General features: G+C 42.2%; 1 protein-coding gene across 4 annotated transcripts in view; it reads right to left on the bottom strand.

The window, feature by feature from the left end:
- The window catches only part of LRCH1 (leucine rich repeats and calponin homology domain containing 1), a 180,470-nt gene that overhangs the window by 69,295 nt on the left and 97,095 nt on the right, over nt 1–14,080 (bottom strand). For all 4 annotated transcript variants that reach the window (XM_057707148.1, XM_057707150.1, XM_057707147.1 and 1 more), the window contains exon 3: nt 4,373–4,499. In XM_057707148.1, coding sequence (XP_057563131.1) covers nt 4,373–4,499 — 127 coding nt within the window. The remainder of the gene's footprint in view (nt 1–4,372; nt 4,500–14,080) is intronic.

Raw genomic sequence — 14,080 nt, 5'->3', positions numbered from 1 at the left:
CTTTTTAAGCGAATAATGACTCTGGAACATTCACTCATGCTTGGAAGAGAAGAGAGTTTATAACTCAGTTTAGGATATTCTTTGAGTCTAACACAAACATTTTTAAAATATTTCTTCCAAAATAGTTAAGCAATGCTCAGAGCCTAATAATAAGCTGAGAGATTGTATCAGCACTGAGGTGACTCAAGGTACTCTGAATGCCTTAGGAGTGCCCCAATTTTTTTTAACAACTTGGTTACTATGTAACTGCAAAACAGGTGACTCCCAAGCAATTTCAGAATTACTTCAGGTTCTCTGGGGAGTATTTTTTCCAATTGATAGCTAAAAGTCATCTGACCAGGTTACCTGCAGTATGACTACTATTTTAAGCAAAAAGATATGAAAGATAAATAAGAACAGATGGAAACTAATCTTTTTTAGTCTGTGACCTTAAGCAAGGCCAGTCACCCCTTGTGGTTAAATAATGGCAACTTATTAAATATTTACCAACTTCACAAATAAATGCTTTTTGCTGAGATCATGCTTGCTCACAGAGCAGAAAGAACACAGGCTATAGAGCTGTCCCGTCCTGTAGGGTGGCCACCAGCCACATGTGGCTACTGAGCTGGAGAAACATGGCTAGTCCACTCTGTGCTGTGCTGTCAGTGGAAAATACATAACCGACCTCAAAAACTGAGGACAAAAGAAATACTGTAAAACATCTCGTTAATTTTATATTGTAGAGATGTTGAAATAATATTTTTGGCTATCCAGGGTTAACTGAAATGTATTATTAAAATGAATTTCATGTGCTTCTGTTTTTTTAATGTGGCTACTAGTACATTTAAAATGACACTTGCAGAAGGACAAATATCATATATCACTTATATGTGGAATCTAAAAAAATGGTACAAATGAACTTATCTACAAAACAGAAACAGAGTCACAGATGTAGGAAACAATCTTATGGTTACCAGGGGAGAAAGGAGGGGAGGGATAAATTGGGAGACTGGGATTGACATATACACTACTATATATATAAAATAGATAACTAATAAGGACCTACTGTACAGCACAGGAAACTCTACTCAATACTCTGTAACGACCTATATGGGAAAAGAATGTAAAAGAGAGTGGATATATGTATGTCTACAGCTGATTCAGTTTGCTGTACAGCAGAAAGTACACAACATTGTAAATCAACTACACTCCAATAAAAATTTTTTTAAAAAGGCAAAACAAACAAACAAACAAAAAAATGACATTTGCTGCCTGCATCATCTTTCCACAGGACGGTGCTGGGTGAGGGCTTTTCCTGTGAAACAGCTACGCCAGGGTGACCTTCCAGGCGTCGCTCACTGTCTCTTTGCCTTGGGTTTCTTCTTTTGTAAGATGTTGAGAGGTGGGGCTAGATGTCTCTTAAAACCGCTATGGCTCTAACATTCTAGGACTCCAGAGTTTAAGAGTTATTGCTGGTGGAGAAAAGATACAAAGACAGGTTGATGACGGTGCTGGAACCAGGAGGCAGAACAGCCTTCCCTAGAGCTGAACTCTGGACAGGGAGCCTAAGAAAAGCTCAGGGAATCCCTTACAGCCACCCAGCAGCTCACGTGTCCCGAGGCTGGAGACCGTTCTCCTCTATTTCTGCCGCATGGCAGCCCAGCAGCTGACGGGAGAATGTGACGAAAGCCCTGCTCCGTGTGGGTCTGGCTCCAGGGCTCAGCACATGCGCCACCTATTAGCAGATGAGCTGGTCGGTAGCAGCACAGCTGATGGCTAGCATGCTGTCAGCTTAAGTCCAGAGTGTAGTGGGACACAAACACATTCCAGCTGCCAAAGGCTGACCTCATCGACGTGCCACCCATCTACCCCGAGGGATCCCGAGAAGTGGAAAATCCCAATTCTTTATTCATACTGTGTTTGCAAGACCTAATCCAAATTCTAGGAAACCCGGATTTGGGGGGTTATCAGACTCCTAAAAGAAGCATTTTTTAAAAAAGCAAATTACTATCAGTTTCACCCGAAGTGTTATTTGGTATATTTTTTGTTTTCTGGAATCAGCTAAAACGGAACCTTCTGAATTAACTTGGACTGAAAGAAAGAGTTGCCCTTCACTGACATGGCACTTGGAAGCCCTCGCAATTGGCCGCAAGTCACCTTCTTAGCCCACTGTCCGTGATTTGACAGCAGCCTTCAGGAAACACTTTTTTGGGCATCTATCTTGTGCCAAGCAAGTAACACGCAGTTCTGGTTCTGAAGCAGCTTTCAAGGTGTAGTGGGTGTTTGCCTGAAGAAGGCCAAGTGAGAAGACAAATGTGGTTCCGTGAAAATTCAGTGATATGTATAGGGTGCTGGCCTTAGGAACACCCAACTCTGGCTTGGAGAATCTGGGAAGGCCTTTTGGAGGAAGTGAAACCTACCTTGCCTAAGAACTGACCAAGAGAAGAGGAGAAGGAAGAAACCGTCCTTGTAGAAAGAGTGATGTGATCAAAAGTCCAGAAGTGAACATGAACAAGGCTGGAACTCACAGGGTGAAGAGCCAGGGACAAGAGATGAACCTGGAGAGATAAGCAGGCACCAGACCCAGGAGGGTGTTGAACCCTCTGGGAAGCAGGGGATGGTGGCCGCGAGGAAGCATCGCCCAGCCTCCCTCCACCTAGCGTCGGTGGGATTATACTGCTTCACCCTCTCCAGGCATGCTGTGCACTCCCAGCTGTCAGGCCTTTGCACAAGCGCTCCCTTCTCTCTTAAGTGCCTCCTCTGTCCCTTTTACATGTACTTTCGTAAGGTGCCTCTCAAAGGTCTCTTCCAGTACAAACCCTCCCCAACCCAAGACTGAATCGATCAATCCCTATACCATGCACTCACTTCTTGTAATAGAGACTTTGTGGGGAGGAGGGTATCTGCCCAAATTAATATCCATCTTCTTTCAGAATCACCCCTCTCAGTGGCAACCGAGCAGCCACATCTGGGCAATGAGACCATGTGCCTTGGGCATCGCGGACTGAATCAGGAGAGGACGCTGGAACCAGATCTCGCCTCTCTCACTCAGAAACCAAGGCTGAGACATGCTAGTAGGTCCTGCTAAGTGCTTTAGCTGGAGGACATTTAAACTTGGGATCTGTGGGCTAGACAACCTCTCCATTGTATGGAAAGGTACAAGAAAGCTGAGCAAGAAAACCAGTGGCTGCCATGTTTCTTGACAACTTCCCAGTGTCTTGTTCTAGTCATTCATGATCCCTGACCAGATGTCATGATGCCAGTGACGTGAAGACCCCTGTAGGCTTATAACCCATCCCAGCTAGCTGGAATGGGTTTCAGATACTGCCATCACAGAAGTCCTGAAAAACGCACTTATTTTAGAGCTCTATTGCCTTTATACAGCAATTTCTCATTTCTCGCCTAAAATCAAAATGGATACATATGTGACACGGGTGCCGTCACCTTCCAAGCCAATTCCAGATGCACAGAGGACCGTGGAGTCACAGCATCCTCCCTCTGGGCCTCACAAGCCATCCCCCCAATGTTCCAGGTGGCCCCGAATAAGTCAACTGGAACCGGCACATGAGAGAGAAGTTACTGGCCATCAGTGTTCTGGATTGGAGTCTACCTGAAGGAAGGTGCTGTGTCCTTTTCAGGGTCGTAATCACAGCATCCAGCTTTGTGCTCCACACAAGGGTGGTATGGAAGAATGCTTGCTGGAGGATAAATTATGACTCTTGTGGTTTGGCCCAGTTACTCATTCTTGTCTCTTCATTCATCCAAGATATCTTAGCTCAATGGAAGTCTAGAAAGAACTCATTCTTCCCCATTTTAGAAACAAGGTCAGTAATTCAATGAGTAGTGAAGGAGCTGACATCTCGGCCTCAGATGACATTACGAGCCATCTATGCCTATCTATAACTTGTTCTTTCTTCTCCCTGGGGATATGGTCATATTTTAAAGTTACGTCAATTTGGGGCAATGGTTTCTAAAATCCTCACAGAATCAGAGCATTCTGTTCTTTCCAACTTAATTATATACATTCATAAAGTGTGGCCTACCAACTTATTTGCAGACTATTTTGCCAGTGTACCCATAGTTTATCACAAACTTACTTATGCAACCTGAAAAAAAAGTGACCAAACTCCCATAGGATAATCTGTAAACTTCAGGAACCGTAAATCCTGCAAACTTCAGGAAGTTTAAACTACAGGAAACCTGTAAATTTCAGGAACTCTGTCACAGCAAAGGCATGATTATTCTTTTCCCCACTTAATGTCTTTATCATACACAGACCTCCAACAACGTGATCCCCTCCTCCACCCACTGTAGCAAAAGGTCTTTCTGACGACCCTGATAGGCTATGATTAGTAAACAAACAAAAAGGGCATCTTAAAAATCAGTAACATACCAACTCCATTAACTGTTTGAGCTGACCTATCTCTTCAGGCAGCGATCCAAGTTTGTTGTTACTGGCGATTAAGACTTTGAGAGGCAGACCACACAGGCAGGCCGGCAGGGCAGACAGCTGATTCCGACTGCAAAGAAATACAAGAACTCTGGTAAACATGCAGGCTGCTTCATACTGTTTGTGAACTTGTTTTTTTTTTTAATAAGCAAGGAGAAAGGAGCGATCTAAGAAAACATTTTGCAAATATAAAAAGTCCAATAAACTTTCTATATGTGTAAAAACTCAAATCCCAAGTGTATAAGAAAATAAAAAATATTTTTTTAAAAAAAGAGAGGCGTAGGCAGTTCTGAGGGAAACAACTTTTTCTAGCACAAGGGACCCAATCAAGCCCCCTGCAGGTGCTGAGCTGTTGGCCAGCCCGAAAGCAGATGGGCAACACAGGCTGCACCACCAATAGCAACGGGAAGCTGGTGCCAACTGTTCCCTTTCCGACAGTGTGAGCAGGAGATTCAGCGAGGACCAAAACAACCAGCCCAGCGTGGGGAAGCACCATCGCATCCATCTTAGTAGTGATGGGGAAGATCATTTTGCTGCGACTCACAAAACCACCGGGCCCATTTCCAACATTTTGATTCAGCTTCCTTTTGTTAAAGCAAGGGCTCTGTGGTTAAATTCTGCTTGGGTATCTGTGAGAGAGCTAATTAAAAAAGAAAAAGGAAAACTGGCCTTCCGGCAAAAGTGAAGCTGGAACCAAGCGGCGTTCAGTTTCACAGAGAAGCTGGAAAAGTGTGAGTCCAGGTCTCACCTCTGCTCTGCATTAGAAGGTCTCTACTCTACTTAACGGTCTGCATTAAGAAGTCTTTAAACTTCCCATCGTCCGTGCTAGCTGTCTGAGAGATGGAAAACTACTGGATAAATGAAATCTATGAATCACCCATAAGTATATGTCAGCCATTTATTTACCTCCTCCTTCACAAGGAGCCCTTTTTCTGCTATCAAGTAAGGAGACAGATGGTTTTCAGTTTCCCTTTCTTTTTCCGCCATTCTGCTGAGGAAGTCAACTACCAGGCAGTGAAATAGCTACAAATCTGTATGTCATGTTTTTGCAATTATGTGGAACTTCTTCTGTGTGTATTCACGCATTATGTGTGAAGCTTCAGAGGTTGTGGTACCATGTGTGTATTTATGGGCATACACGTATCTTGGTGTCTGAGCCAGAGGGACAGATAGACTGGAAACACACCATAATGTTACCATTGGTCATTTGCGGGGATGTAGGTACGAGTGGATTTTATTTTATTATACCTTGCTGTATTTTCCAAAATTCCTACAAAGTGTTTTTAGAATTAGGGAACAAATATCACTATAAAAAAACTTCACTTGGACACTGGCTACATGGGTGCTTCTAGTTGTAAAAATTCATTATGCTGTACACACGCTCTGTTCACTTTTCCGTATATGTGTTGTATTTCAATTGAACGTTTTGCTCCCTCACCCTACCATATGAGGGGGTGGGTATCTGGTTAGCCAAGGGTGTCTCTAACTGATGGGCTCAGAAGAGGCAGGTGTTGTGCTGTCAAAATATCCTTTCCAATCTGGGTGCCCCCCGTGACCACCCTGACCAGGTGCCCTATGCCAGGTAGCCAGGTTTTAGCCAAGAAAATGTTTCTTCTCTCCCCTGCCCAGATCTGCAAAGAAAGCTATTTGCAGAAAGGCACAGAAGAAAAAGAGCTTTCTCTAAGCAGGTCCACCAGAAGAGGGAGGAGAGTGAGAGCCCGGAGGGTGGGGGTGTGTATCCTGGCACTGGAAGGACCAGCTGGCTCTTAGCTTCCCCCCGGTTAGGATGAGGCTAGAATAGAGGCGACGGGCTCGCCCTGACACTCTGTCCTGATGTCTGGGGGCAGCGAAGGGGGAACCAGGGCTACCAGCCTTTCTGTGCCCTCACACCCCTTCTGCTGCTCTCTCTCACCTGCAGGAGCCCCGTGGGGCTCCTCTGGCTGGAGGAGGGGGCCTTCCTGGTGCCCCGCTGGGAAAGCTTTCTTCAAGCTGCAAAAAAGGCTCCTGAGACACTCCCTCCGGAAAGGAGAACTCAGTTTATCAAAAGATGCCAAGTAAATAATTCAGAATTTGGGGTTTAAAATATTTATTCATGTAGAATTTCACATAGTGAGGACTGGTAAATTAAAACGTTAATAAGGCAATTCTATTCTTGTAGAGCCATACTCGAACTTCCTTTTGAAGAGAGGATAATGGGAACAAAGATGAGTATTTTTAGAAATTCTACACTTCTATTTTCCACAGAATCAACAATTACAGTTGGAGAGCTTTCCTGTGTTTCTCTGCCTGGAAACTCAGATTTAAAGTATTCCCAGTCTCACTACCTCAACGCAGGCATCTAATCAGATTAGCAGGTATTGCCCTGGGAGAGCATCTATATACCACTTAAGCAATACCATGAAGGCTCTGCTCCTTCAGACACATGAGCATTTGAAATTACATGGGATTATTCCCACTGGAATTCTTCCAGGACAGGTAACTAATTTAAAATAAAATTTAGGCTTGTGAAAGTATTTGTGGTTTCTTTGATGGGGATGAATGCTTTTTATGCCAAAAGCAGCTGATGGACTAGCCTATTTATTTATGCCCTACACATTCCTCTATTTATACCGTAGTTATTCACCTGTAGGCAAATCGAGACTATAGCATGCCACAGGCCTGGGGCACATTTCTTATATTTCATCCATCCGTTCCCTTAACCTGTACTTCGTATATTTTATCACAGGATGTTCCTGTATTACTGGTAATTTCCCCAATAGAAAAAGGAAATACACACACACACACACAAACCCATTAGCTCTCCAGCAAATATTTATAAAGAAGAGGAGAAACTGCACGCCCTTTAATCCTCTCCCCACTAAAGACCACATCAGCAGCCTGAGCTTTTTGAAACCACTCATCTGGCAGCAATTTTTCTCAAGCAAATAAGTGCCTCAGGCCACAGTCCACCACCCGGGCCCCCGCTTGTCTCCTGAAGCCCTCTGCACTAGGAACAGACCCTTGGAGGAAAGAATGTTTAAAAATAAGGCTGTACAGCATCTGATAAGGTAATGCCCAACATTTATGTTCACATCCAGCCTGGGAGTCACATCTGAAAGCAATATTTAAAAAAAAAAAAAAAAAAGATTTTTTTTTTTAAACTCACTCATGACAAAAGAGTAAATGAGTGGGGGAAACAGCCACTTCTTCAGGAGTAGAAATTACAGATTCGGTCATGGTGGCCTGAGCCTTCCTGCCACCACAGAGGCAGGGCCTGCCCGGCGTCCGCGTCTCTCGTCACTCTCCCTGCCCGGGGTGGGTGGAGGATGGCGTGAGGGAACGAGGAGGGGCAGGAAGGGAAGGCAGTGGGTCCTCAGCAGGCTGTGACTATCGCCCCTGCTTCGTCTTGCAGCTTTCTCAGCTGAATGACTTCCCGCCAGGCTCACGGGTCTGTTGCCTCCCTTCAGAGCAGAGCAAGGCAGCTCAACATGACCTGAAGAGTTCTGATCGCCTAAGCTTGAAGGCTAAATTTCTCTTCAAGTACCACTACCCTCAACTGACAAAATTCTTCAGTGAAGGAATTCACAAACCAAGTCCCTTCTACATGGCTTTGCTTTTGGTCTTATTTGAATGTGTTTTTTCACTATGGCCTTCCTCATTAACATCCATGCTTTCAGACTTAATTTTGACATTTAACATTATTTATTATTGGTTTATCAGCGTTATTTTCCTTAAAGTATGTGATGATAAAAACATGCCATATTCTTACCTATGATTTTATTATCAGGCATCATATATATGTTTCATTCTACTGGAATAGATCCTTTTTGTAAGTGAATGGGTTCACCTAATAATGAAACATGGAACTCACTTAGAAAACAATGTATAGAAAGATTTCTATAACAGATTCACCTACTCAATTGGTAAACAGATCATCAACTGTAGAATTAGTAAACCTGGGTTCAAAGCTCATCTCTGCCGTAACTGTCTGTTCAACTTTAGGTAAGTCACTTAACCTCTCTGACTTTGCCATCCATAAAACATAGATAATAATACCTACCTAACATGATACATGAGATTATGGATGTAAAAGTGCTTAGCCCAACACTAAATCCATATATTAAGGTTAAACCATACCCAACACCACTAATGTGGCAAAGCAATGGGAGGTGACCAAAAAGAGCTTAATCAGGTTTTGGTTATTTGTTTTATTTCCTAATTGCTAAAATTTCAGCCACTCTTAAAGTATGGTTGCATGTTCGATTTGTCAAAAACATATGCCAATTAAAGATGACCATCAGAGGCATGCTGGGGAGAACCAGGCTGGTTTCAGGCCAAAACAAACCAAGTAACTCTTTCCACTCTGGAGAACCAGGACTAGAACAGATAATCACAAGAATGACCTTTTCTCTCCCATCTTCTCTAATTCCAAGATCCTACCATTTCTCTGGAGAAACATGACTACCCAGGGATCAACATCTCTACTTATGACTCGGTTTCCCAAAACTAACAGAAATAATGTGAAATCACAAACGCATTAAGAAAATGTCACAGTGTGCATTAAAGGGCACAGAGCAAGCAGGGCAGGTTTCATGGTATAGGCACCCTGGGTTCCCCTATACGTGTCTCAGCCAAGGAAGGAAATAGACAAGTACTCAGGAGTTATTGTATATTGCTTGTTTGAATCGCATTGTCTGTGCTTGGCACGTGAACTACAGTCAAGAGCAGTTCTTTTCCTTGAGCCAAATAAGTTTCCTCTTGCACAGGATACCTCACCTGATTTTATGTTCTTTTTGCATACCCTGCTCGCTGTTCATTACATGCCGAGTAACTTTTTTCTGTTGTGTATGTGACACTTGACTGTTAATTGTCTTCACGCCCACACAATGGTGAACAAAATCCATAGAGAACTATTTCCTTTTTCCTGCTTGGTTCATTCTGAAAACCCACCGCGGCAAAATTTCTCACCCTCATTTCCCCAAATGACTAAATACTTCCCCTGCATGGCCAGCCCTCCCCCTCATTCCCACCGTCTTCATACGTGCCTGAGAAAGTGACCAACAACCACCAGAGCCTGGCTTTCAGTTGCCTGGAGATATCTTGGTCAACGTTTTAAATTTTATAAACATAAATTCTATAAATATAGTTTTAATAATACATCACATGACTTTTTTTAGATGGAAATTCTGTTGAAATTCTGTACCTGCATAAAATCTGGGAGTCCATATTTACATCTAACTCTGAAAGTGGTTCTGCTACCTACAACTCGAGGACGACAGTCATTTGAAAACTTAAATATTGCAAAACTAGAAACACAGAGTCATCATTTTAAGTGCATCTTAAACCAGTTCTTGAACACTATGCCAATCCACTTCACACACTTCACAATAAGGGCTATGCTTTGAGAAAGGAAAAAGCAACTTTGGAAAACTAAACAAAAAGGAAGAAGCGAGCATCTAAAGCGTCTCAGAATTCAGGCAAAAAGGAAGAAGCGAGCATCTAAAGCATCTCAGAATTCAGGCAAATTGCTGCAGCAGCCATTTCGCTGTGCATTTTTGCTGTGCATACCTGCACCATATTTGGCTTCTGCAGCTGAACTGGTTTCCCACCACAGCAGCCTATCGGTCTCCTCTTGAGTATAAATAAACCCTTGCTTAAAATATTCTGGTTTTTTACACCCCTAACCGTCAGCAACCACCACTACCAATGTCTGTAATTCGATTTCAAAGTACAGTTATTGATAACTTGTCCCTTTCTCAGTTATTTCCTCTCCCTTTTCCTAACAGCTCTTCAATTCTGAAAGGACAAGGCTCTAAAAACTATTCCTTAAAGCTTCCTCTATAATGTTTATCATGTACTTCCTTCATTCTAAAATGGAGCTAAGTGTTCAAAATCAAAGAAGCTTTAAATTTCAAAAAAAAAAAACTCAACACCTGATACCAGCAAGAATTGGCCAGACAGGCAACAACGTAGATTTGAGGTTTTAAGTATTAAGACTGTAGAGGCCTGACCCTTATGCAAAAACATTGTTACTGGCCAGCAGGAAAACCATCACTAAATGGCTGGGGGAGACCTACTGGTGCTGAAGAGAATTCTCCCACTTTTGAGAGCCACGTCCCAAGCAGGATGGACACTACCTTTCCCTTTCAAGGAAGATATGCCTACCTTATCTGCCTCCTCCTCCGTGCTACTCCACACCAAAACCAGGGAAATAGATTTTTTTTTTAATTTTTTAAAAATTTATTTATGTATTTATTTTTGGCTGCATTGGGTCTTCGTTGCTGTGCTCAGGCTTTCTCTAGTTGTGGTGAGCGGCGGCTTCTCTTTGTCGCAGTGCTCAGGCTTCTCATTGTGGTGGCTTCTCTCGCTGCAGAGCACTAGCTCTAGGTGCGCCAGCTTCAGTAGTTGTGGCACATGGGCTCAGTAGTTGTGGCGCACGGGCTTAGTTGCTCCACGGCATGTGGGATCTTCCTGGACCAGGGCTCAAACCTGAGTCCACTGCATTGGCAGGTGGATTCTTAACCACTGTGCCACCAGGGAAGCCCCTAGATATTTTTTACTTTAACACTTTTTCCCACCAAAAAGAAAGGGTTACTGATACTGATTTAAATGAGAACAGGCTGCTCAGATCAACTTTTACCCAGGGAGACGGACTGAGTTAACAAAAACTATTTATAGTAAAATTTAATATTCATTTTTGTTTATCATTTGAAGACATGTGCCCCTCCATCCATTTCCACGAATTTTTGAACATGTGATACAGGTATACATGCATGAATATAAGTTTATATACATCCTCTTCTTCCCATGTGTCCTTCAAAGGAAGTGAGCCTTCAGAAAGCTTCTCTCTTGTAACTTGACAGCCAATAATAACTCAGTTTCACTTAACTGCTCTACAACTTAAACAAATCAGCAGCATATCCTCTTTACTAAAAATACTATAGAATCCACTTGCCCTACTCAAATACTAGACCTCTTGCCACTATTTTTCTTAACCTACATTGGAACTTGTAAGACACAGCATGCTACAAACTTCATTCAACAAACATTCTTGAGTGGTTATTATGGGTAAGGCATTGTATTAGGCACTTAGACAACTACTATTTTATTTATAGTCACAACAATCCTGTAACATAAGTATCAAACCCTCATACTTTTCAGACACAAAAATTGATATTATTTAGAGAATTTAAATCACTTGCTCCAAGTTGCCTAGGTAATGAGTCACTCTGTGTTAAGATATGAAACCAGGTGGGTTGGGCTTTAGATCAAAGTCTGTGGTCTTTCCTCAACACAATACATCCTCTTCTCATTTTACTTTGGAATAAAAAGTAAAGGCAAACCAAGAAAACAAAACAGTACAAGGAGGGCTCCGAATTCCAAGCAAGAGGCAATGAGATGCTAGACTGGCAGTTCAACGACTGATTTATAATACATAAAAAATTATCAAGGAAAGGGTTGAAGATCATCTCTGAGATTCCAAGCTGGGGTGCTGAGTGAGAAAAGCACTGAAGCCTGACCAGGAACAAGGCTCCAAATATGCTAATTTGGGAAAGAAGAAAATGGGCTTAGTTTTATCACATGTTGAATTTTGAAGAGTCAACAGGCATGTAACAGGAACTGAACTTTAGTCAATTGGGAAAATGAGGACTAGTGTTAAAATGAATCAAAGTGACAGAGAATGTACTGGATACAAGTAAGGCATGAATCTAAGAGAGAAGATTTAAGGACCAAAGAGCTTTGGGGAATACTAGCATTAAGGTGCAGGAAGAGAAAGAACATCCAGACACAGGAATAGAGAAGAGACAGAAAGAAGTAGAAAAGTGAGCAGGAAAGCATGTGACCAAATCAAGGGAAGAAGATGCTACAGTGTCAAATGCTGAAATATACATGAATCCTAAAGCTTAACTCCTACCAAGACAGGCACCATCCCTCTGAGCTGCTATACCCCACCTCCTACTTGAACATGGATCATATATTTTTAAAGTGCTGGAGCAAAAAATATTTCATACTGGGTTTCTCAGACTTAAGATAAAAAATGAGTGACTCTTAAGGAATAAAGAAAGTGAGACTTCCTTTATGGACCTGATTCTGTAAGGTGGAATGAAGGATTCCAGGCTGGTCCTAATAACTCTTTAAACAAGGGTCTGCAGATTTGGGCACCACCGTCAATTGCTTAAAGGCGGCCTCTGCCAAAGCCCCCAGGCTGTTCTCTGCTGGTACTGAAGTCACAGTGGTCTCCCGCAGGGACTAATGCACAAGAGGGGCCACCACTCATATCAGTTTACTTAGATTCCCTAAAGACCACCCATTTAAATGATTGGCCAAACAAAAGTGAAAGCAATGCGCTGCCTTCAAAGCACTCTCACTGTCTCCTAGGTCCTCTCCGCCCACTGACAAGCAAACGGCCTCTCAGTCTTTAGAACACAGGATCTGAATGAAGTGTCTCACAATCCCCACTGAACACCTCTTTATGTTTTTCTTCTACCTACAGTACTGTTCAAATAGTTTACAGAGCTACATAGTTCTTGCATGCATGCGGTGATACAAATTAAATTATTTGGCACATGAGGAAGAACTGTAAGTGATTTTGAAAGGGACAAAAACCATTGCTGGGGGTCTTCTCTCGCACACCCTTCCGGATGATCTCTGCTATTCATCGTCTTTGAGTTATTTTACAGCTCTGTGTTTGTAGAAACTGAGAGTGATGCAAATCATTTTTGTCCACAGAAATACAGATGAACCATGATGAGTGCAGAGGAACTGCAATTGATCAGGGCCCTCTGGATACTGACCAGCTTTGCAACTATTTGTAAATTCATTTCAGCAAGCCCATTAGAGTGTGTGTGTGCGCGCGCGTTGAATTCTCCTTTAAACAGGATATGACATTCTATTGATTTATTAATTAATGGATTGAATACAATCTTTGACAGATGTACATTCTATATTTGTATGAGAGTCATGATTTTACCTTTTTTTTTTTTTTTTTAAAGAATTACCCTTTAACAGATGATTTGTTTTAACCCCAGGAACTCTGGTGTTTCAGCAATAAAATTGCAGTGCAGACAATTTAATTTAAAGACCCCGCTGCTTTAGACTTTTGGTCAAGGTCATTCTTTTCCTCGTTTTATAATACAGAGTTCTCAGAAACTGAAAAAATCCCCTCGCCCCCTCCAGAAAATGTTCAATCTTATTAAGGAGCTGAGAAGAAGAAAAAAACCTTAAACCTGAGTTCGAGTGATTGATACATTCTTCTTTGCACTTTTCAGTACTTATTTTTTTCTCAAAATGAATTGCATATTTTAATGAATCATTAATAATAAACAAATATTTATACATATTTAAAAGGTGCTAAATAAAGAAAAAATCAGTCTGGATGGCAGCTCTGTGAACCCACTATATGCTTTAGTATTTCCCGGGCCCTTCTCTTTTCTACTCACATTTCATCTTATTTTTCAACACATCCCCCAGTCCATACTGATCCCTTGGCCTCTGAGCAGGACATCATGAAGGCACACGCTTTTTAACCTCATCCTTTTTTAGGGGTGAGGTCAGTTCCTAAAGGATTCCTTGGGTGATAAAGATTCTTCTAAATTATTACTTACAAACTGGTGTTCTGAAAAGCACATTCTAGGACATGCTGATAGGTAGACCTCACAAAAAAGGGAGAAG

Source organism: Hippopotamus amphibius, chromosome 14 (assembly GCF_030028045.1).
Source record: "Hippopotamus amphibius kiboko isolate mHipAmp2 chromosome 14, mHipAmp2.hap2, whole genome shotgun sequence".
NCBI lineage: Eukaryota > Metazoa > Chordata > Mammalia > Artiodactyla > Hippopotamidae > Hippopotamus > Hippopotamus amphibius.
Note: the sequence above shows the minus strand (reverse complement) of the source record. Positions and strands in the feature narration are given on the sequence as shown.